At 37.1% G+C, this 23,621-nt stretch overlaps 1 protein-coding gene and 1 non-coding gene across 8 annotated transcripts in view; one reads left to right on the top strand and one right to left on the bottom strand.

The window, feature by feature from the left end:
- Positions 1–23,621, top strand: part of ZDHHC20 (zinc finger DHHC-type palmitoyltransferase 20) — a 75,616-nt gene that overhangs the window by 27,844 nt on the left and 24,151 nt on the right. For 4 of the 7 annotated variants that reach the window (XM_034664970.1, XM_034664972.1, XM_034664971.1 and 1 more), the window contains exons 3-6: positions 8,080–8,200; positions 17,334–17,403; positions 19,189–19,221; positions 19,839–19,959. In XM_034664970.1, coding sequence (XP_034520861.1) covers positions 8,080–8,200; positions 17,334–17,403; positions 19,189–19,221; positions 19,839–19,959 — 345 coding nt within the window. Of the gene's footprint in view, positions 1–1,790; positions 1,895–8,079; positions 8,201–17,333; positions 17,404–19,188; positions 19,222–19,838; positions 19,960–23,621 lie in introns of all 7 variants that reach the window. The other 3 variants (XM_034664973.1, XM_034664974.1, XM_034664976.1) reach the window with 1 other exon arrangement.
- On the bottom strand, positions 11,020–11,123 carry LOC117803165. The gene has a single exon (XR_004626863.1). It is a non-coding gene; the product is annotated as a U6 spliceosomal RNA (small nuclear RNA).

The raw sequence follows: 23,621 nt of genomic DNA, 5'->3' as shown, positions 1-23,621 counted from the left end.
GGCTTTCAGTAGGTGGAAGTAGTGATTTGAGTAGCTGTGGTCAAATATGGTTACCAGGAAGCCCCAGTGTTTTGTAGTGCATTCATCAGTCATGAGTCGTGCCCATGGAGTTATTTCCCAGGAATATCACAGCCAAGGTGGAGTAGAAACTATGAACAACACATTTACACTGGCCATTGAGATGGACTGGAGGGAAGGAGACCAAATTGGCTTTTGCAGTGATCCAAATGAGTTAAGCAGCAGTTTGTGAGCTGTTACATTGGCAGTGAAAATAATGAGAGAGAGCAACTAGAATTTGAAATGCTTTGTGCTGATTAGCTGTGCGATCTGGGGAGTTACTGGGCCCTGGCTTCCTGTGGGACTCGTGGTTCTGTTCTTTGACCATATGTGCCCCAGTACAATTGCAAAAGAAAAGGCCGGGTCCAATGAGTTGTTAATTTTTTTATCATTATTTTATTTAAAAAGAACATCTTTTAAAACCAAAAGTGAAAGGAGAAATAACCTCAGACCAAAGGAAGAACAGTACATTTAATTGAATACATCTTAGCTTTATAAAAACTTCACTACATTGCTGTTAATGTCTCTCATTTCACTGCAGAACAGTGAAAACTTTTATCATTCCTTAAACTTGGGAAAGACAGAAATAGGGAACATGCAAAAAAGAACCAGATTTTGAGCGGAAAGATTCTTGGATAGTAATAATAATAATAGCCAGTATTGGGACGCCTAGCTGGCTCAGTCAGTAGACCGTATGACTTTTGATCTCAGGGTTGTAAGTTTGAACCCCAGTTGGGTGTAGAGATTACTTTTTTTAAAATGGCCAGTATTTATTAAGGATTTATTATGTGCCAGGCACTGTTTTAAATGTTTGTCATATATTAGGTCTTCAATATTAAGCGACTTACTTAAATAAATTAAGTGTAGTATGCAAGGTAATGCATTCTGAAAATAATGGAGAAAGCTTATGTGGAAGAAGTAATATTTGATCTGAACTTTAAAAATGCATAGAATTTCAAACTTCGAAGCTTGTGTCTGCTTTGTTTTCTTCAGTGGGTTTCTGGTGCCTCATTCCAAACAAAAAGTTAAGCACCTGGTAGATAGTTCTTGCTTCCTATGGAAACCAGTCCTACTTCTTTCAAAAAGAAAAACTGTAGAACACAACAAAAAGCTCTAAGTTGTATCAGTGATGAGTTAATATTTGGAGATAAAGATGTTAGAATGTTTACACTAATCCACTTGTGAAACAGTTACTGCAGAAATTTTAAATGGCTAAAAATTTTTCATGAGCCTGTGTTGAAATGAGAATGAAATTAAATGTAATGTTTCTGGTTAATCCAGAAACTGAGTTTTTCAGATTACTCATTATTCACAGTGATGAGAACTTCGTTTGTAGTTCCTTGAATTTAATGTTCATAGTGATGGAATCTGTCTTAAATAATTTTTAAGTCATTTAAAATGTAACTTTTAAGAAGAGCTTGAAATTCAGTGAGTGAAGGAGGTGTTTCATCCTGAATGTTCAGCAGTTCAATAAAATCAAATCTCATCTCAGGCTATAGTCTTTACTTATAAGCCAGGCTGATAACCCTTAAATGCAGGAACTGAATGTTTCTTCATATCTATAATGGTAGGTCATTCAGATAAAGGAGTTTATAAATTTGACATCTTCAGTAGGTTTTAATTAAGGTATTTATTGGATTAAGCCTCCTGACCCTGAATATTGTGTTTTACTGTAATGCTTTTTCCTGTTTTCACCTGGATTCAATGAAATGTTATTTGTTTTTATTTACCAGGAAAGGCCGTTGTTTACCTTGTGGCTTTCCATCTGTTCTTTGTTATGTTTGTATGGTCCTATTGGATGACAATTTTCACATCTCCCGCTTCCCCCTCCAAAGAGGTAAATTTAATGTTGGTAAATTACCAAATGCTGTAACTAATTATGGAATTATTTTCCCTGTGTTACCTTTGTTAAAACTTTATTACATAATGCATTTGTTCTGTTTCCGTTCATGAACTTGCTTGGTGACTCCACATTGTGAATGTGAGTCGTCAGCCTGGTCTCAGATACAACCCACTGACTTAGCACACTGAAAGATTAATCATAGTTTACTTATTACTGGTATATTTCTGCCATGCTATATAGTCTTAAAGACATACTTTTTTTTACTGGACTAAAAAATCTTAAGGGACAGAATTGAGTTAGAAAAATAGAGTGTATTTTTGGACACCTTAACATATTTTCTCAGGCCTGAACAAATATGCTGCAACTAAGGAAAGTTTTGATTGTGGGAAACAAATTGTCTATAGGCTATTGTTTGTTAAACTTTAATATGGCTAGTGTTTCTTCTAATTTGAGGTTCCACTGGGAAAATAGTGTGAGTAAATATTTACGTAGAGTTAAGTTTTAAGACCAGTATGTTTCTCTTGCCTTGACATAGCTGACTGAAATCTGGTATAACTAGATGGCTAAGAATGTACCCTCTGGTATTAGGATTATATGAGTTTGATTTTCTGCTCTAACACATTACTTAATGTCTCTGAGCCTCTGTTTTCTTATTGCAAAATGGAGCTAACAGTAGTGCCTCTTTCTGTGAGATGTTTGTAAGGATTAAGTGGGATTCATTCACGTAAAGCTTTTAACACGGTACCTGCCACATGGTTGGCAATCAGATATTAGATGATGATAATTGTTTCTACTCATATAAAATTCATCAAAATTTGTTAAAAATTATAGACTGTATGTTTAAAATAATATCAATTTCCATTTAACTTTTTATAAAACATATATACAGAAAAGTATATGTAAGTGTACACCTGATGGATTTTCACAGACCGAACACGCTTGAGCAACCACCACCAAGTTGAAGAAACAGAACATTACCAGCATCTCATAAGCCTCCCCATGCTCCCTTCCAGCCATGCAAACCCACTTTCCTGCCCCCTAATAGCATCAGTTTGTCTTGCCTGGTTTTACACTTTACATAAACAGAATCATACACTCTGTGTGTTTGTGTCTCTGGCTTCTTTCATTAACATTCCGTTTGCATATTCATCCATGTTGTTGCATGTACTTGTGGAGCATTCATTCCCATTATTGTTTAGTATTTGGTTGTGGTAAATAATAGTTTATTTAACTGGTCTGCTGTCGATGGGCAGGGGCATTTGGGTGGCTTCCAGTGTAAGGCTCTTACAAAGAGGGCTGCTATATAAACATGCTATTGCATATACCTATGTATATACTTATATATGTACATATACAGTTCTTTTGGGTGGGTGCCTCAGATTGGAATTGCTGGATCATATGTTGCGTGTACATTCAGCATTAAGTAGAAAATGCCAAACAGTCTTTCGCCCATTTTTTTTCTATTGGGTGCTTTTGTTTTAAGGGGTAGTGAAATGATCAATCAAACTTATTGTTTCTTAAAATATATTTGTCGGACATTTGGTAATAATTAGTTATGTTACAAACTGCCATCCATATCTTTTTATTTTTAAGATTGATTTATTTTTAGAGAGAGCACATGTGTACAAGTAGGAGAGGGCAGAGGGAGAGGGAGAGAAGCAGACTCCCCACTAAACACCAAGCCTGACACAGGGTCTCAATCTCATGACCCTGAGATCATGACCTGAGCCAAAACCAAGAGTTGGTCACTTTACCGACTGAGCCACCCAGGTGCCCCACAAACTGCCATCTATATCTTAAGCTCTGAGTTGAAAAGGAACTAATTTTATTTAATCACTTACTACTAGTGATGGCTATTGAAAATGTAGCATGTATAGAAGTAAATAGTTCTTGTCCTAGAAAATAAAAAATAGAAATAGAGGGTGACTGGCTGGTGATTCGTGATCTTGGGGTCATGGATTCAAGCCCCATGTTGGGTGTAGAGATTACTTAAATAAATAAACTTAAAAAAATAGAATAAAAACAGTTGTTAATACTTTTGAGAAGCAGTACAGTATACAGGTGAAGAACTCAGACTTTGGCTCCAGACTGCCCAGGTTCAGCTCTTCCTTTGCTACTTAGTAGCTGTGTGGCCTTGGAGACTTTCCTTAGCTGTCTGTACCTCAGATCTCTCCTGTACAATGAGGATGATAGTAGTACATACTTTATGGGATTGTTGTAAGTATTGAATAAGTTAATAATTTATGTGGTTAGTAATATTTATAATAATATATACTTCATAGTATATGTAAAGTGCACAGAAGAATACATAGCACTTAAGTGCCATTTAAATGTTATTTCTTTATTTTGGTTGTTGTTTGTCATATTGCATCCATTTAGCATTCAGCCGAGGGCTTAAGCCTTTACATCTACTCCATCCTTCATACTCCACTATTCCTAGAAGTTCAGCTGATTCCCCAGGCCTGGGTCCAGTGGCCCTGCTATGGCATGCTCTGCCTTCTCCGTCATAGAACTTACCATCTAGTTGCATAATTACCTATTGACTTGTATGCAACACCTTATTGTCAGCTTTTTGAGGGCAGGGATCATGTTTTGGTGTCCTGCACTATATCACCCTCCCCACTCTTGAGCACATAGTGGGTGTTCACTATTGAATGAGTTAATTATTAAATCATTAAGGGCCAGCGAAGTTAAGCTGCATTGACAATCAGGAAAGAGCAGAGTTTCTGGTTCTCTTTCTAAATAAATAAGCTTCCAGGTGCTGAGATACCTCCTTATAGTAATTACAGAGCTGTGAGGTAGCTCCTGAAGTAACTGTAAATGGACTTTGTGAGCTGAGAGGTTAGAGCAACACTTGGCAGTCAGACCCAAGGAAGTTGGTTGAGTCTGAATAGCAAAAACTCTACATTTTTAGGGAAGTTGTTATAAATATGGCTATTTTTTTCATCCTTTGTCAGCAAGTACTTGGCACCTATGGTTTGTCAGACTGTGTTAGGCTCTGAAAATAAAAAGAACAAGAAAGACATGGTCCTTAAATTTTAAAAGGAGAGACAGATGGTAGACAAGTAAACAAAATAATTATAAATTATGATAAATTTAGATAACTTTAGAGTAAGAACGTAATGATATAGTAAAGCATGACAATAAAAGATATTAGGGCAAAAAGCTACTTTAGGTGGTATGGTCAAAGAAATCTCTGAGGAAGTGGCACTTAAACCAGGACTTTTGTGAGTATCTCTTTCACCAAAGTATTAGCTTTTTGAAGGAAGAATCTTTATTGGTTATTGCTGTATCCCTATTGCCTAGATTCAGACCTCGTATGTAACAGGCAGATTGCTAAATATGTGAATGAATGAATGGTGAGGAGAAGGCAGTATATGAGGAGCTGGCAGGCATCTTCCATCACTAAGTGTCATCTCTAAAAAGAAAATATGGCCCCATCACTTCTCTGGTAATCCTACAGAGATTGCCAATCAGCTATAAGACAAAGGTCATGCTCATTTGCATGGTGCACAAGACCCTTCATGAACTAAAATGTTAACAAACTTCATCCCCACTGCTTCTTCCTGGAACTCGATAGTCAAGTAATGTTTTGCCCTAGCTATACCATGCTATATTCACATCTTTGTGCTTTCTGTATGCTGCTCCCTTTACCAACATTCTCTTTCCCTCCTTGTTTTCCTGGAAGATTCCTGTTTATTTCTCAAAACCCAGCAGAGGTACCACTTCTTCCAAGAGACTTTTTCATCGACAATCCCCACCTCCTCCTAAAGGAGCTTTTATCATACCTGGTAACATATTGTACTATGCTGATTTGTAAGTTATATTTCTTTATTGACATGGCCAGGATTCCTACTGGACTGTAGAAATGTACTTTTGAAGGCAAGGGCTGTATTATTCATCTATGGATTCCTATTACCCCGAGCAGTGCCAAGTTCTTAATTGGTATCTAATATATATTTAAATTGAACCATCTGAACACTGAATAGAAGATGATGGTATTTCATAGTTTGAATTCTGTTTTGTAGTTTTTAATGAAAACTAGATGTAATAATTTCCAAAGTCTAATCCATTTTAAATTTTGTTCCATTCCTCATCTAAATTTCTGGTGTCTCTTGAGATTTTCATTTTAAGATTTTCATAATTTATAGCATTAGTCCTTAAGGAAAAGTAATGATGTTGAGGCCTGGGATACCACCACAGGCTAGGTCTATCCTTGAAATAAGATAGCCCAGGGAAATCTTTTCAGATTTTACAAGGAAACTGTAAACTTTGATTGGAACATCTCCTATCCAAATATATATTTATCATCATACCATATGATCTTATCCTCTACTGTGAATGCTTCAGAGACATGTCAGGGAAGAACTTTTACTTCAAACAAGTTACAAGTTACAATTCTCTTAAAAAAGAATGGGCCATTTTGCAAAGTAGGGAAGTATTTCAGTACCCGAAAGTATTCACGTGGGAGTGGATCTCAGAAACATCGTCTGAAGATTCCTACCTTTCTGGGAAGTTAGATAAGTGACATCCAAAGTCTCAACTTAAGATTATGGGAAACTTTTCTGACCTCTTTCTGTTCTATTTGTGTTACTTCTCATCGCTTAGAAGTGAAGTTGGGGATTTCTTATGCCAGCAAGATTTGATTGTGGGAATCAGAGAAGGTAATCTAAGTAGACTCTTCTACTTCCTAAACTGTGGTGTTTGGTCAGGTTAAAGTTAACAGTCTGTAAAAAGCAAGAACGATTATTTTATATTAGCAATATGGAGGGAAGCATACTAGAGTAGAACTCAAAAGACTTGTATTTTAATATCAGCTCTGCCAATAATTGTGCAATCTTAGAAAATTTCCTGAGCCTCTTGGTATCACAGTTTCCACCGCCCAGAGCTCTTTCAAATGCCAAACTGTTGCCTTATTTGTAACAGGATAGCCTGCACTGTTAAGCTAATACTATTATTCCTAATGATGAGGCATCAAGAGTACGGAAAGTTTTGGTAGTGAGTTAGCAGGTAGATCAGGATACTTGAATATAAAAAATCCATTTATGACTCTTCAGGCCTTTTCAAGCAAAACCTTGCTTTTGCTTGAAAAAATTGAGAAACAGTACAGTTAAAATATAAGACATGATTAAGAGCAAATCTCAAGCTATTTTTAGTTTAAAAGGAAATTCTGTGAAATAAAGACTGATAGAAACTGAAAGCTTCTGTTTACATGAAATCAGAGGCATAAAACTGAGGGTCCTTGAGATGCTGGGATGACATGACAAGAGGAGTAACTATAAATAAGTCCTTTGTAAGGAAAATGCTATTTAAGAAATGAACTGGAGGCTGGCCACGCTATGGGAATAAAAACTTAAGAAATGGAAACTAGAGGGGCGCCTGGGTGGCACAGCGGTTAAACGTCTGCGTTCGGCTCAGGGCGTGATCCTGGTGTTGTGGGATCGAGCCCCACATCAGGCTCCTCCGCTATGAGCCTGCTTCTTCCTTTCCCACTCCCCCTGCTTGTGTTCCCTCTCTCGCTGGCTGTCTCTATCTCTGTCGAATAAATAAATAAAGTCTTTAAAAAAAAAAAAAAGAAATGGAAACTAGAAATAACTCCATAAAGGAATTACTCTTTGAGAAAAGGAGACTATGCTTGCCTTGACAGTCCTTAATAATTTTGCAGAAATTACTCCTATAGGTTGGCTTTTTAAAAGCTAAAACAAAGTAGTAAAAGAGTGACTTGTTGACCTCATTGGGGTATTTGGCCAGAAAATAGCTGGACCCTGTGCCTATGATTTAACCTCTTAACCAAAGCAAGTGAATGTTGGACATCCTTCCAAAAATTAAAAATTTCTTGACACTTATTTTCAAACATCAGAATTCTTACTAATAGGAAGTATATTAAGCCCTTTTTGGTTGGGGGGTATTTAATTTTTTTCTGTATAATACAAAGATGCAAAATTTTCTAGTTCATATTTTTTCCCTTCATTAGTATAGAGGGTATATATTTTTTAATCTGTCAAAGGTATGTAGTTTTGTTAAAATATACTTGATTTAGCTTCTTTAATTTGAGAGTAAGTTTTGCCTTCATAGAAGAAAATGTTTTTGTTTTTTTCTGTTCAGGATGAAACTTTGTTTTTCTGAGCATGATCATTTATGGGATTAAAAAGAATTAATAGTTATTTCTTCTTTTATAGTTCTACTTGTCCAATTCTGAAAAGGAACGTTATGAAAAGGAATTCATCCAAGAAAGACAACAAGAAATTTTGAGAAGAGCAGCAAGGGACTTACCTATTTACACCACATCAGCTTCAAGGAGTAAGAAAAACTAGTCTTAAGCTTTCCTTTGCAAGGAATTTTTAAAATATGGTTAATCCTGCCAAGATATATCTGCATGATTTGACAATTAAATGGATATTGTGATTGCTACAGATAACATCTGCAAGAAGATGATTTTCCTGTGTTCTGTATCTTCTGTGGTATTTCAGATATACAGACATATATACATACGTTGATACAGATTTTTTAAAGGGCTCACTATGAGCCTCTTTTCTCTGCATTTTTTTTTTCCAATTCAACCTCATGGCTAAAAATGTCACTTGTTATTCTTAGCAAACCATCATTTAGAAATTCTAGTTTGAATTCGAATATTGTGTGTCTTCACTTAGTAATTTTTTAAAAAATCAAGAATGTGCTAACTTAGAATGGAGAGGAGTAAAAGACACAAAGGGGAAGAATCCTGTCAAGTTTTAAAACCAATACTCAGCCCAAATTTGAACTCAGGTTTATCTGGTTCCAAAGATGTTGGTATTTCCACTCTCCCACTGCCTCCATTGACATAGGTGACTCCTGCAGCACCTTTCTTTTCTCAGGGTGACAGTCTTACAACACAAATGAATTTATGAGTGGCCAATGTAGTCACTTAAGTATAGGCAATTGTTTTAAGTTATACACTATATACCACATGAGTTTTGTTCAAATACGGATAATATAATAGCTAACAAATATTCTGTTCTGAGTGCTTTACACATACTCATTTAAACTTCACAACAACCCTGTGAGGTAGATACTATTGTCTTCATTTTACAGATGAGGAAGCTGAGACACAGAGGTTTATAACTTGTAAAAGATGTTAGGAAGGGATATTTGACTGACTTTTAAATTTTTCATGCATTTAATACTATTCTTTTTGCATGACTAATATATTGCCGTCCATAACGAAAACATGAGTTTCAAACCAGACCCCAGCTTTTCCATTACTAGTATAGTGAGAGGCACTAACTTTCTAAGTTCTTGTTTCCTTATTTTTTATTTTGTTGGTTTTTTGGGGGTTTTTTTGAGAGAGAGACTGCAAGTGGTGGGGGGCAGAGGGAGAGCAAGAGAGAGAATCTTAAGCAGTCTCCACGCCTGGTGTGGAGCCCAATTTGGGCTCAGTCTCACAACCCTGAGATCATGACCTGAGCCAAAATCAAGAGTCAAATACCTAACTGACTGAGGCCTCCAGGTACCCCTTTGTTTCCTTATTTTAATATGAAGATAAGAATATCTACATCTTTGGGTTAGTGGAAATATTAAATGAGATATATAAATGAGATATATACATTTAGTGTAGATCTTGGTATATAATAATAAATTTTCAGTAAATGACAGTTAATGTAAAATAATCCTTTTTTATATTCAATTATGAAAAATCTGATTCACAATAATTATTTCTACTTATAGTTTTGTAGATTAAGAACTTAACCCAAAGTCCAAGACTTCAGAGAATTTATGAATTCTGAGATAATATGCAAAGTTGTGGGTACATGTAGTTTTCAAAGTACCCCATTCATACCAAGATAATCTGATTTTCAGAGCAGTATGTACATCCCGAAGAGTTAATAGCCACTGATGTAATATCTTTACACTTAAGGCTTTATTATTTTTCATTAATTATAATGGCTTTCCTCTAATCTGAATAATATCCTTCATCTATTCAATATTGTACCAGAATTATGCTAAACACTCTACTGGTGATTATTTATCCTCAGAACAACTCTGAGGGAGGTGCTGCACTTGTCTTCATTTTAGAGATGAAGAAATGAGGCACAAATTAGGTGTCCAAAGTCCCCAAGTGATAAGATCTGGGATTTATAGCTTACCTTCTGAGTACAGGCAGAGTCCCTGCTCTTGAGCACCATTTTATACTGCATTTCTATTGCTTAGAATTCCAAACTTTGGGAGTTTTTATCTTTTTTCTTATTATAGAAATTATATCCATTCATTCTTTAAAAAACAAAATTACAGAAAAACATGTTGTAGAAAGTAGACCTTTCATAGACCAGAGACAAGTGAAAATGATGGAGCTGCCTGCAGAGGGAGAAATTGGGGGCTGAGCAACAGGGATGGGGGGCTTTTCACCCAGTTCCTTTTTGGGCTTTTTTGAACCATATGGACAAATTATTATCTATTCAGGAAACAAAATGAGTCTTTCTAGACCTTCTCCTTCCACAGTGTGGATCCAGCCAACATCTCTCTAGCTTTGTCCCGCACTGTTTCCTTGCATCAGCTCTGTGCTAAAGCACTCTTGTCTTTCCCCATCTTTTTAATTGTCTTTTTCTCTGCCTAGGACAATTAATTTTTCCTCTCTAAATCCAGTTTAAAGTTTTAATTCAATGTCTGCTTCTTTTCACCCATTTCTATTCACTTGAGCAAGACGTGATTTTTTTTTTTTAAGATTGATTGATTTTTGAGAGAGCGCACAAGCATGCACTTGTGTGCGGGGGAGGGGCAAGGGGCAAAGGGAGAGGGAGACAAGCAGACTCCCTGCTGAGCAGGGAACCCAACATGGGGCTCCATCCCAGGACCCTGAGCTCATGACCTAAGCCAAAATCAAGAGTCAGTCACTTCAACTGACTGGGCCACCCAGGCATCCCAGGAAGTGATTTTTAAAGTCTGCTCTGAACTTCTCAAATTCTTACTTTGTAGGTCACAAATCACCGCCCCATAGTAATTTCTGTTTATCTCACCTCCTCAACCTTATTCCAAGACTCTGGCAGTCAGGAATTTTTCCCATAGTTTCTAACAAAGTGTGTCATTAAATAGGCCCTCTGTAGGTATTTGTTGAATGAGTATTCTGTCTTCCTGGGTATTCTCTGTAATGGCTGTTTATGCACTTTTTGCATGTTATTCTCACGCAGAGGCCATGCTAATCTTATATGTATTGTGCCAATTTTAGTATATGTGCTGTCAAAGTGAGCACTGTTTATGCACTTTTAAATCTCTGTAGTTTTCTCTCTTCCCTGATTTTCCCCATCATAGTCTGACTTTATATTTTATCAGAAGTAATAATTATTATTATCCTAGTAACACCTGCTTTATTGAGAATCTGATATGTTCCAGGAAATTTATATTTAATCTGCACAATAGTCCTTTACACTTTGTATTATTTGCATTTCCAGAAGAGGAAATTGAGGCTCATGTAAAGTAAGTTACTGACCCAAGGTCACAAGCTAGTAAGTGGGAGAGCTAGCATCCAACCTAACTGGTAACAAGGTCCCTGCTGCTTCCAGGACAGTGTTGTGCCAGTGCACCTTTACAAAATGGCTTTTCCAGAGCATATCAGTTTCCTCTTAGTATCTGTGTTCTTGTCCTTTCTTCTTCTTTTTTTAAGATTTATTTATTTGAGAAAGAGAAAGCTTGAGGGCCCTGGGAGAGAGGGAGGGAGAGACTTTAACAGACCCTGAGCTGAGTGTGGAGCCCAACACGGGGCTCTATTCCACAACCTGGAGATCACAACCTTAGCTGAAACCAAGAGTCAGCGGCTTAACCGACTGCACCACCCTGACACCCCTCGTCCTTTCTTATATTCGCATAAAGATTGCTGACCTTTTTCTTCTCTTCTCTCCCAGTTTGCTCCCATAACACTTGCTTCTCTACTTAATCATAACCAGTTTCTTCCCTCTGCTCTCAGGTATATGTCAAAGTATATCTCTCTTAAAAACAACGGTTTGGTTCAGGTGCTGTTCTAACCACCATTATATTTTCTCTTCCCTTTGAGTCAGATCCTCTTAGAGTTGTCTGCTCCTAAGTCCTCTTTTCCTTCCCAGCCAGTACCAGGCAATTGAATTCCATTCTCCCTACCCAAGTTGAGTGGCTTTTGTCATTCTGGCTTCTCAAAAATCTTTCTTCTTTGTGCTTTACTGTTCTAGTTGTGTTTCTGCATCCTTGGATGATTATTCTTCCTGAATTTTTTTTGATTTTTCTTTTTTTCTTTTTTTTTTTTTTTTTTAAAGATTTTATTTATTTATTTGACAGAGATAGAGACAGCTAGCGAGAGAGGGAACACAAGCAGGGGGAATGGGAGAGGAAGAAGCAGGCTCATAGCAGAAGAGCCTGATGTGGGGGCTCGATCCCATAACGCTGGGATCACGCCCTGAGCCGAAGGCAGACGCTTAACCGCTGTGCCACCCAGGCGCCCCTGATTTTTCTATTTCTTAACCTCACAAGGGTGCCTTGCCCTCATTCTTTTCATACTATTCCTTCAGCTTTTGTTTTCACCTCTGGAATTCTGACACTAGGATATTGTGATCATTAGTTTATCGTGTCTCAGTTTGTTTTCTTTAATAGTTTTCAGGAATGAGTTCACTTTTCTTAATGTGACTTAAAACAGATTGAAGGGCATTGTCACACTAGCACTCATTTGCATTCCAAACCCTTAGTTGTATGTCAGGGAAAGGGGTGGAGTTGCAACTGCACACAAGGATCACTTGTCCACCTAGAGGCCTACAGTCTAGCTCCACGAGGGCTGCAGCATTCTTCCTGAGGTTTCAGAGGAACCTGCAGACCTCTCCCCAGAGCACCTAGGAGCCATTATTCAAGGCTTCATCAGTCTTCTTGGCCTGTGTCTTCCCATTCAGCATCTCCAGCTTGGTTCATTTTCTGGGTTAGTTGCACTGATATGTCTGTTTTCTACATGTATCCATGGGACTAGGTGGGCTTGGAGTCCTCCTACTCCATCATTTTCCCTGGCTCCCACCAGAATAGCTGTCCTTGAGTGACCTATTGTCCAAACCTACAAACCCAAGTGAAACTGGATTCATCAATTCAAAATTTAATACCATCAAGCAATGTTTGTCACGTGGTAGAAACTCTCTAAATATTTGTTGAATGAATGAATGAGAGAATGAATAAATGAAAAACATCCTGCCCCACTCTCACTGCTCCCCCGAGACTGATCTTTTTTTTTCTTTTTTTGAGAAATGTTTGTGGAATTGCCACCAAACTTCCCTCATATTGTTTTGAATGTCAAATGTGGCAAATCACCCGCTTTATTATTTTTTTAAAAGATTTTATTTTATTCATTTGAGAGAGAGAAAGCGAGCATGTGCACACAAGGTGGGGGAGAGGCAGAGGAAGAGAGCGAGAAGCAGGTCCCCACTGAGCAGGGAGCCTGATGCGGGGCTTGATCCCAGGACCTTGAGATCATGACCCAAGTTGAAGGCAGACGCTTAACCGACTGAGCCACCCAGGCGCCCCTGAGCTTATTTCTGCCTTATTCATCTAAGTGCCCGAGACTAGAAACTGAAGTTTGCTGATTGCTCCTTTTCCTCAGTTCTTCTATCTACTCAGTCATTAGGATCCTTCAAAAGTCTTCCTCAAAGGTCTGTTCAGTTTGGTCTCATCTCAGGGCAAAATTCTCATCTCAGAATTTTGAGTGGAAGCATAGAGGAAAAAGAAAATAAGATACTCCGGATCCTTATCTTACCACTAACTCAGCTGTATATAGCCTTGGGCAAATTACTTTCTCTTAATATTGGGGTGTTTTTCATCTGTAGAATGGAGAGATCAACTAGGAGATTTCTACGGTCTTCTATAGCTTTACTTTTTCTACATTGTATGGTTTTATCTCCCTAGTGTTACACCCAGGTGAGGCGTTATAGAACACACCCTCAGTAAAGTATAGCTTATTCATTTAAGTGGGTATTTATGTACATTCCCTTCATCTTAAACACTTTTTGTTGGAATTGTAGAAGTAATACATGCCCATGATTTTTAAAAAAAATTTTTAGGGCACCAAATGAAAAGTGAGGGGCGCCTAGGTGGCTCAGTTAAGCATCTAGCTCTTGATCTCAGAGTCTGACTCTTGATCACAGCTCAGGTCTTGATCTCAGGGAAATGAGTTCAAGCCCTGCTTTGAGCTCCACACTGTGCATGGAGCCTATAAGAAAAAAAGAAAGAAAAAAGTGGGTTTACCCTGCACCCCAGCACTACTCTCCACGGGCATCCTGTGTATCCTTGCAGGAGTTTTTTATACTTGGCAGAGTATTGCATAACTTATGTACAATTAATTAATATATTTTAACAACTGGAGTGGATAGATAGTAACCAATACAAATTTGGTTACCTGGATAGTGCCTTTTAGCAGGTATAACTTATAACATTGCTTCAAAATAACTGGTGCGCCTGGGTGGCTCAGTCGGTTAAGCGTCTGCCTTCAGCTCGGGTCATGATCCCAGGGTCCTGGGATTGAGCCCCGCATGGGGCTACCCACTCAGTGGGGCGCCTGCTTCTCCCTCTACCTCTGCCCGCTGCTCCCCCTACTTGTGTTTGTTCTCTCTTTCTGTCTGTCAAATAAATAAATAAAATCTTAAACAAAATAACACTATGTCTCTCTTATATATTAATTCACATCTGGAAGGTGTATATATTTCATTAGGATATGTAAAGAGAAAAAAAATATGTATTATTCCCCTTAGAGATGTGAAATATGCTACATATTCAGACTATTCAGCAATTTGCTTTTTTTCCATCCGATATATTTGCATTTTTCCAACTTAGGGTACATGTGTATTTTGTATGGAAAATTCTTGTTAACGTTTACATAGTATTCCACTGTATGGATATATTAAAATGCTTAGCCATTTAGGTAATTCAAGTTATTCATAGTATTTTATTATTAAAAACAATGCTGTAGTGAACACGTCTGTAGAATTTTCTAGAAGTAGAACTCCTCGGTCAGAGAACATAAACATCTTAAATTTTTATTGATGCTGCCAAATTTCCCTCCAAATAGAGTGTAATACGTAACATGATTCACGCACTTTTTAGAGGGTATACTTAATTTAAATTTTTATTTGAACCTATTTTCTATGCTATTACTGTGTTTGTTAGGATCACAAATAACAGGCAACAACTTAAGCTTTTTAACTCCTTTCACCCCAAAAAGCTACCAAAGAATATGAAATGGTATCAGAAATTGGTAGGTATTTCCTGTATCTTAAGGGCAGGACTACAAGAAAGAACTGGAACCCAGAACTGAAAAGCCAAAACTGTGACTCTGTGCAGCTTGTTTCTTCTTGTTTCTGTGTATCTGTTTCATTTTTAACGCTATCTCCCAGCAAACAACTTTTTATTTTTATCCAGTTCACATGGCAAAATATCACCATTACATGTTATCCAGTTGCAGCAGCATGCAGCCATAACTTATTCTCAGTCTCAGTGCTTAATCCATAGGAGAGAGAGCGTGAACTAGAAGTGGGGAGGGTGGTCTGATCTTATTTCCCAGAGAAGGAGAGAGTGGGTTATAGATCAAGCAAATACCCCCAAAGAAGCCATTCACAATAACAAGTAAAGTATTTGCCATTTATAAATGCTCTAAATCTATAAGTGTTTCAACTGTTTGTGAAACACCAATAGTAATTTATCTTGTTGCCAAGTCAGTACAGTTTGTTTGCTTTAGAGGCCATCATAGAACAATTAGCGTCTAACTATAATGTTATTGTTCTCTATTCGTCCATAATAATGGTTTTTAAGGTACTTTTTGATTTGTGAAGTCTTGGGACATTTCCCTCGTGAATCTCAAAGATCTATTTGTCACTTACTTAAATTTCAAAAACTGAAACTTAAGGTTCTATACGATATACACACTCTGATGGAACTCTATTCCATTGGACTTCCTTCTCTTGAATTTTTTTTATCAGAGTACTTGAGCTGAATTGGGAAAACAAGTCTTACTTGATACGATTTCTTGTTAATCTTTGTCATCATCTCTGACCTTTTCACCCTGTTTCAGGCACACCAAGCCCTTCCCTATTCTTTAAACAAACTAAGCACACTTCCACCTCAAGGCTTGTCCTCTGCTTAGAATCCTCTTATTCCAGTGTGATTTATTAACCCCCTTACTTTTTTTTTTTTAAATGTTACATTAGTCACCATATAGTACATTGCTAGTTTTTGATGTACTGTTCCATGATTCATTGTTTGCATATAACACCCAGTGCTCCATGCAATACGTGCCCACCTTAATACCTATCACCGGCCTATCTCAATCCCCCACCTCCCTCCCCTCTGAAACCCTCAGTTTGTTTCCCAGAGTCCATAGTCTCTCATGGTTCATTCCCCCTTCTGTTTACCTCTCCTTCATTCTTCCCTTCCTTCGCCTACCAATCTCCCTGCTATTCCTTATGTTCCATAAATGAGTGAAACTATATGATAATTGTCTTTCTCTGCTTGACTTATTTCACTTAGCATAATCTCCTCCAGTCCCGTTCATGTTCCTGCAAATGTTGAGAAATCTTTCTTTCTGGTGGCTAATATTCTGTTGTATATATGGACCACATCTTCTCTATCCATTCGTCTGTTGAAGGGCATCTCAGCTCCTTCCACAATTTAGCTATTGTGGACAATGCTGCTATGAACATTGTAACCCCCTTACTTTGATTTCATTTTTCTCAAATGTCTCTGAAATTACAGAGTACAGTATCCCAATTCCCATTCCCTGCTTTATTTTTCTTATTAGCACCTATCACTAATATACTATTTATTTTGTTAACTTATTTATTACACCCCATCTCCTGCAAAAGAATATAAGCTCCATGAAGGCAGAGATTTAAGCCTAGAACAGTATCTGGCAACTAATAGGTGCTCATGTTTTGAATGAACAAACATAAATTGGGCAGCAGTAACGTATGTTAGAATTGAATGGAAGAAGTTCAGGGTTATTTGTTTTAAAAAAAGTGGTCTCAGTTTTGCTACTTGGGATAGGGATGGGAGATAAAAGGTTATGTTTTTATTTTTCTTGAAAAAGCTATTTTATAATTTAAAATCCCACAGGGTGCCTTAAAAAATTTAGACACATGCATTTTGATATTTTACATTAGACACTGTGTTACAGTAGGAAAAACTTGAATCAGGACTTTGTAAATCCGAGTTATGCTACCTAACTAGGTGTTTGACCTTGTGCAAGTCACTTACTATAGATCTCCTTCTTCATCTGAAAACGCTGTTCTATTTCTGAGGTTCCCTTCTACCACTTGACATTTTTATTTCAGGAGTTCTCTAATGCTTTTTGGTATGATTTTAAAATTATTATCAATTTTGCAGAATTATTTGTAAAAGAAATGAAGTTTTATAGTCAAATTAACTAAGCTTGTACATCCTTCAACAATTTCCTTTTAATTCTTAAATGTAGCCATCAGATATTGTGAAAGATGTCAGTTGATTAAACCTGACCGGGCACATCACTGCTCAGCATGTGACATGTAAGTATTACCTGTTCGTTTTTATTTTCACCCTAGCACTGGAAATTGGTGACAGAAGAATAGAAGGGGAAGGAATATTTTATATGCTTTATACTTAACAAGAACACTATCCTCTCCCTTTATTTGCTATGTATGTTGGGCTAACAAAATATTTATATAAGCTAGAATATACTTTGAAGTAATCTTGGTTAATAGTTCCTATACTAGTTGATAGCATATACCTCATATGCTTATGCTTAATTTAATATTGATGAGCAAGTAAGTAATAACCCCCTTAAGAAAGGTAACTTTATATCTGGAGTAAAAAGACTATCATCACAATTTTCTTATTTTTATTGCTGGTACTAAAACCTAACAAACCACAAAAGTATTGTTTTCAGGTACCGTCTATGACATTGTTATCAGAAAAATTTAATTGTGTGTGTGTGTGCGCGCGCGCGCACGCCCCTGAGAAGGTAGTGTGTTGAAGGAAAGATCCATAGTTTAGGAATCTCTACTAGTCCTTGAACTTTAGTTAGACAGGCTGTTTAACTTTCTGGGCATTAGTTTATTCATTTCCTATATTGCAGCAGTTGCCTCTTATCTGCCTGCGGATCTGTTCCAAGACCCCCAGTGGATGCCCAAAACTGGATAATACTAAATCCTACATATACTATACATATATACCTATGATAAAGTTTAACTTATAAATTAGGCACAATAAGAAATTAACAACAATAATAATAAAATAGAACAATTACAGCAATATACTGTAATAAAAGTTATGTGAATGTGGTCTCTCTCACCACATGCCTTCTTTACTCACCCTTATTGTGATGAGTTAAAGGGAGGAGAATGATGTGAACTGTGGCGCAGCATTGGGCTGTGGTTGATCTTCTGAAGTACGTCAGAAGGAAGGTCATCTGCTTCTAGACCATGGGTGACCGTGGGTAGCTGAAACCAGGGGAAGCGACTAGACCAGGGGGACTGCTGTTTTGAGATGTTCTATGGTCTAACTTTATACAAATCTAGATTATGTGTATTGGTGAAGAGGCAAATTTGGAGGGTTTTCTTATTATAAAAGTACAGTAGTGTTATCCATGGAATACAATTTTGTAAATTGTGTGGAAAAAATAACCATCTGTAAGCCTATCTTTGTTAATATTTTAACGTATTTGCTCTTAAAGTTTTATTTTTATGTGTTGCATGTGGTTAAAATAGCATAGGAATTTCTGTATTTCATTTTATCTCCCTCAGCTAATTTGTAAGCTGTACCTATCTAATTTACCTAGTGCTATATGTACTATATCATATTAAAATGTCATTTGGTGTGATTCAAGGCATTTGGCTGTGTTCAGCTGAATTCCCAGTATTAAAAATCATATCTTAACTATAAAAGGCCTTTTGGAAATACCAGAACTTCTCATATCTTAACTATAAAAGGCCTTTTGGAAATACCAGAACTTCTCTAACCTAATGTTTACTGGGTTAGTTTTTCTTTATTTTTTTAGAGAGGGGGAGAGAGAGAGAGGCAGAGGGAGAAGGAGAGAGAGAATCTTAAGCAGGCTCCACACCCAGCATGGAGCCGGATATGGGGGCTCAGTCTCACAACCCTGAGATCACTACCTGAACTGAAATCAAGAGTCGGAAGCTTAACTCACTGAGCCACCCAGCACCCCTGGGTTGGTTTTTCTAAGATACTATTTGTAAAGGTAAAAAGTTAAGCCAAAGAAAGGGAAAACTATCAGAAATTAGTATTAGGGGAATTTTTATGCAAGAATTTTCTTATGTTTATTTGTTTTTTAGATGTATTCTTAAGATGGATCATCACTGTCCTTGGTATGTATAAAAAAAGAGGAAATCATATTGGGGGTGGAGAGGTGGGAAGGAGAGTTGAGAGTAATTTACCTCAGCATTTCCTAAATTTTGAAGGTCAGTTCAATTACTTGATTACTCAAGATTGATCTAGTCCTATTTATACGCATATATATGTATGTACATGTTTATATTAAATGTATTCCTTTAAATATATACTCTGATGTTATTAACCCAAGTAGGTATATATTAAGAATTAACATTAAAATTCCAGATTTCTCATAGAATTTATTAAAAACACACATCCACAATTAAGATACTGCTCTCTACTTCCCAAGTGACCCATTTCCAAGTAATAATGATTAAGTTTTTTTATCTGTCATATGTATTATTGTTTTTGTTTATTATAGTTAAAAAATAACATTAAAACTTACCATCTTAACCATTTCTAAGTGTACAGTTCAGTAGTATTAAGTATGTTCACATTGTGTAACCAGTCTTCAGAAATTTTTCATCTCGCAAAACTAAATTCTATATCCATCACTGCCCCCCCAGCCCCTGGCAAGCACCATTCTGTTTTTTGTTTTTGAGAGTTCGTGATTTGTCTTATTTTTACAGTGTGACTTTCTTTATTCTTCTAGGGTGAATAACTGTGTGGGATTTTCTAATTACAAATTCTTCCTGCTGTTTTTATTGTATTCCTTGTTATATTGCCTTTTCGTGGCCGCAACAGTTTTACAGTACTTTATAAAATTTTGGACGGTAAGTCTTTTTTCTATCTTAAAACTTTTTAAGGTGCTGTATTCATAAAGAATTCCTTCGTTCTTTATTACAAGTAGATGTACTTTATTTCAGTTTTACTAGGTAGAATTTATGATGGATCAGAAGGCAGATGGGATTACGATTTACCTTCATGTTTATTTGTAAATAAATGGAGATTAAATTGGATATAGCAAGCTTTTTTTAGTGAGCCAAACTATTTTCAGCAATATTCTAACAATAGAACTATCAATTTTCTGGAAATAATTGCTTTTACTTTAGTTGAAGAGACTTACTGCAGTTTTACACTAACAAAAGTGAAATTGCCAATATGCCAAATAACCACTAATCTGGTTCCTGCCTCTATAGATGTTAATCCTTTTTCTGTCATAAGTTGTAAATGTTTTTTTCCACATTTTCAATTTATATCTTATAACCCTGTTTTCTTTCATTTTTATCAGATCAAAGTTTTATATTTTTAAAGCAGTATTTTTATGATTTTTTTAAAGATTTTGTTTATTTATTGTAGAGAGAGAGTACATGCGTTGCATGCATACAAGCCGGGGTGTGGGCAGAGGGGGAGGGAAAGGGACAAGCAGACTCTGTGCTGAGCTTGAGCCCTACAGAAGGCTCAATGTCATGACCCTGGGACCCTAAGATCATGACCCCAGCCGAAATCAGGAGCCAGATGCTCAACCAACTGAGCCACCTAGGCACCCCTAAAGTACTGCTTTTAAATAAATAATCAAAAAATCAGAAATCCTAGGGGCACCTGGGTGGCTCAGTTGGTTAAGCATCTGCCTTTGGCTCAGGTCATGATCCCAGGGTCCTGGGATCAAGCCCTGCATCAGGCTCCCTGCTCCGTGGGGAGCTTGCTTCTCCCTCTTCCTCAACCCCTCATTCCCTGATGTGCGCACACACGCTCTCTCTCTCTTACTCTGCACTCTCTCAATAAATAAAATCTTTTTAAAAAAAAAGTAAAAAAAATAAAAACAGTACTTTTCCTTTATGATTTCTGGCTTCAGTCTATTCACTGTATATTTACACAATATTCACCCAGGTTTTCTTCCTTTGACATTTTAGTTGTTTTTGTTTTCACATTTAAATCTTTGATTTTGAAGAAGAAATTATTGTGGTCAAAAAGTACTTTGTATTTACTCTTCCTAAAAATCCTGTTAGGAAGTTTTAAAATGTAGGTTTTATGATTGAACTGTTCAGGTATGGTGAAGCCAGCAGATCAGGAGATGATTACTACTGAAAAGATAGTTTGTCGCTCACAGTTTCTGAGGGAAGAGGCACACCACGCCATGCAGGGCTACACAGGGAAGCACCAAGCAGGGTAACCAGGTTTAGGTTAGGCAGTTTGCATTATATCTATGGTCCCTGGGCATAAGAGTTTTCCCTGGTTGTTTTAATGTATCCCTGGAGTGGTTAGGGCAGGGAAATTTTGCCTCCTGGAGTGTAACAGTCAGATAGAGGAGGTGATTTGGACTATGAACTCTGGATTGGTTAGTTTGTGTATGAGAGGTTTATTCCTTGCTATCACTTAAGAACTGGATAGCTGTGGGAGACACGGTCTCTCTTCAGTCAGCAAGGCCTCAGATGCTAGAGCATCAAGGATACAAAAAATAAGGGGAGCCTGTGTGGCTCAAGCAGTTAGGCATCCGACTTTTGATTTTGGCTCAGGTCATGATCTCAGGGCTGTGAGATCGAGCCCCATGTTGGGTTCCACACTGGGCATGGGGTCTGCTTAAGATTCTCTCTCTCCCTCTCCCGGTGCCTCTTGCCATCCTGCCCCACACTCACTCACTCTCTCTCAAAAATAAAAATAAAAAAGAATACAAAAAATAAGAAAATGTAGTTAATGCAGAAGGAGCTATTATTATTCCAGTTTTCAAAGTTGAAAACTGAGGTTAGAGGAGTTAGGAAACTAGCCAGAATTTGAACATAGATATCTCTGTTTCAACATCCAACTACTTTTCACTGTGAGTTGTTATTCGTAATCATACTTGGGAATTACATAATTAAAGCCTCAAGTCATCAGGCACAATTACTTTTCCAAGAAATATCTAATACATTTTAGAAGGACTTTCACTAAAACATTGTTGAATTTTTAAACTTTGGGTATTTAAAACCCAGGGTATGCTAGTATTTACAGTGCCTTTGTGCATACTAGAAAAGAGCACCCCAGTTCTGTGTGGTCTCAGCCCAGTGAATTTTGGGTTCTATCGTTCCCGTAGTTCTAAGTATCTTTGTTCAGTTTACAGCCTACTTAACCCTACTCAGTGGCCCTATTTAATGAAGAGGATTCAGTGCCAGATGAATGAAATCTAAAGGATAGAATTTCACATTTCTTTATCAGAAACTTCAGTAGTGTTTGCATATAATGATTTATTAATTAAAGAATAAATATTTTGGGGGGTGACTGGGTGGCTTAGTCAGTTAAACATCTGACTGTTGATTTTGGCTCAGGTCATGATGTCGGGATCATGAGATTGAGCCCTGAGTTGGGCTCCACACTGAGCATGTCTGGAATCTACTTGGGATTCTCTTCTCCTCTCCCTCTTCCCCTCCCCCACTCATGTGCATGCTCTCTCTGTCTCTCTCTCTAAAAAAAAAAAAAGAATAAATATTTTTAAAACTTTTTTTCAGATTTATTGTAAGGAAAGACTAGTAAACTTAAATCTATCTTTTTCTACATTTGTAGTATCTACCATGTGCCAGGCAGTGTTCTAGGCACTTTGGATGTATCAGTGAACAAAACAATGTCCTGTTTTTATAGAACTTACTTTTGAGAAGAGGATAGCATATAAGCATAGTAAATAAGTAAATCCTGTTGTACATTAGAAAGTAAACACTATGAAAAAAAAGAGCAGAGTATGGGATGTGGCAAGTGTGTGGGGATGAGTATGACAGGGGCAGATAGAAGTGTTAAAGAGAGCGATCAGGGTAGACCTGCTCAGTAAGATGATCAGATTTGAGCAAAGACTTGAAGGAAGTTAGTGGACACATGGGAGCACCTATATACAGAGAGCAGATATTAACAGACCTAAAGAGAGAAATAGGGAACAATGCAATAATAGTAGGGACCTTAATACCCCACTTTCATCAATGGATAGGTCATGCAGACAGAAAATCAATAAGGAAGATTGGCATTAAAATGACACATTAGACCAGGTGGACTTACCAGAGATACAGAACACTCCATCCAAAAGAAACAGAAAACACAATGGTAGAAAACTAGAAATCAGTTACAAAAAAGAAAACTGGAAAACTCATAAATAAGAATGCTCTAAAATACCTAACTTCACCTTTCGAGGAACTAGAAAAAGAACGTACAAGCCAAAGTTAGTAGAAGGAGGGAAATAACAAATCAGAGTGGAAATAAATTAAATAGAGACTAAAAAGACAATAGAAAAAATCAGTAAAAGAGCTGGGTTTTTTTTTTTAAGATAAACAAAATAGTCAAACCTTCACCAAGAAAGAAAGAGGACTCAAAATAAGAAATGAAAGAGAAAACATATCTGACACCGCAAAAATACAAAGGATTCTAAGAGACTACTGTGAACAGTAATACACCAGCAAATTGGACAACTTAGCAGAAATGGATACTTTCCTAGAAAATACAACCTACCAAAGACTGAATCATGATGAAATGAAAATCT

Source organism: Ailuropoda melanoleuca, chromosome 7 (genome assembly GCF_002007445.2).
Source record: "Ailuropoda melanoleuca isolate Jingjing chromosome 7, ASM200744v2, whole genome shotgun sequence".
Lineage (NCBI taxonomy): Eukaryota > Metazoa > Chordata > Mammalia > Carnivora > Ursidae > Ailuropoda > Ailuropoda melanoleuca.
Note: the sequence above shows the minus strand (reverse complement) of the source record. Positions and strands in the feature narration are given on the sequence as shown.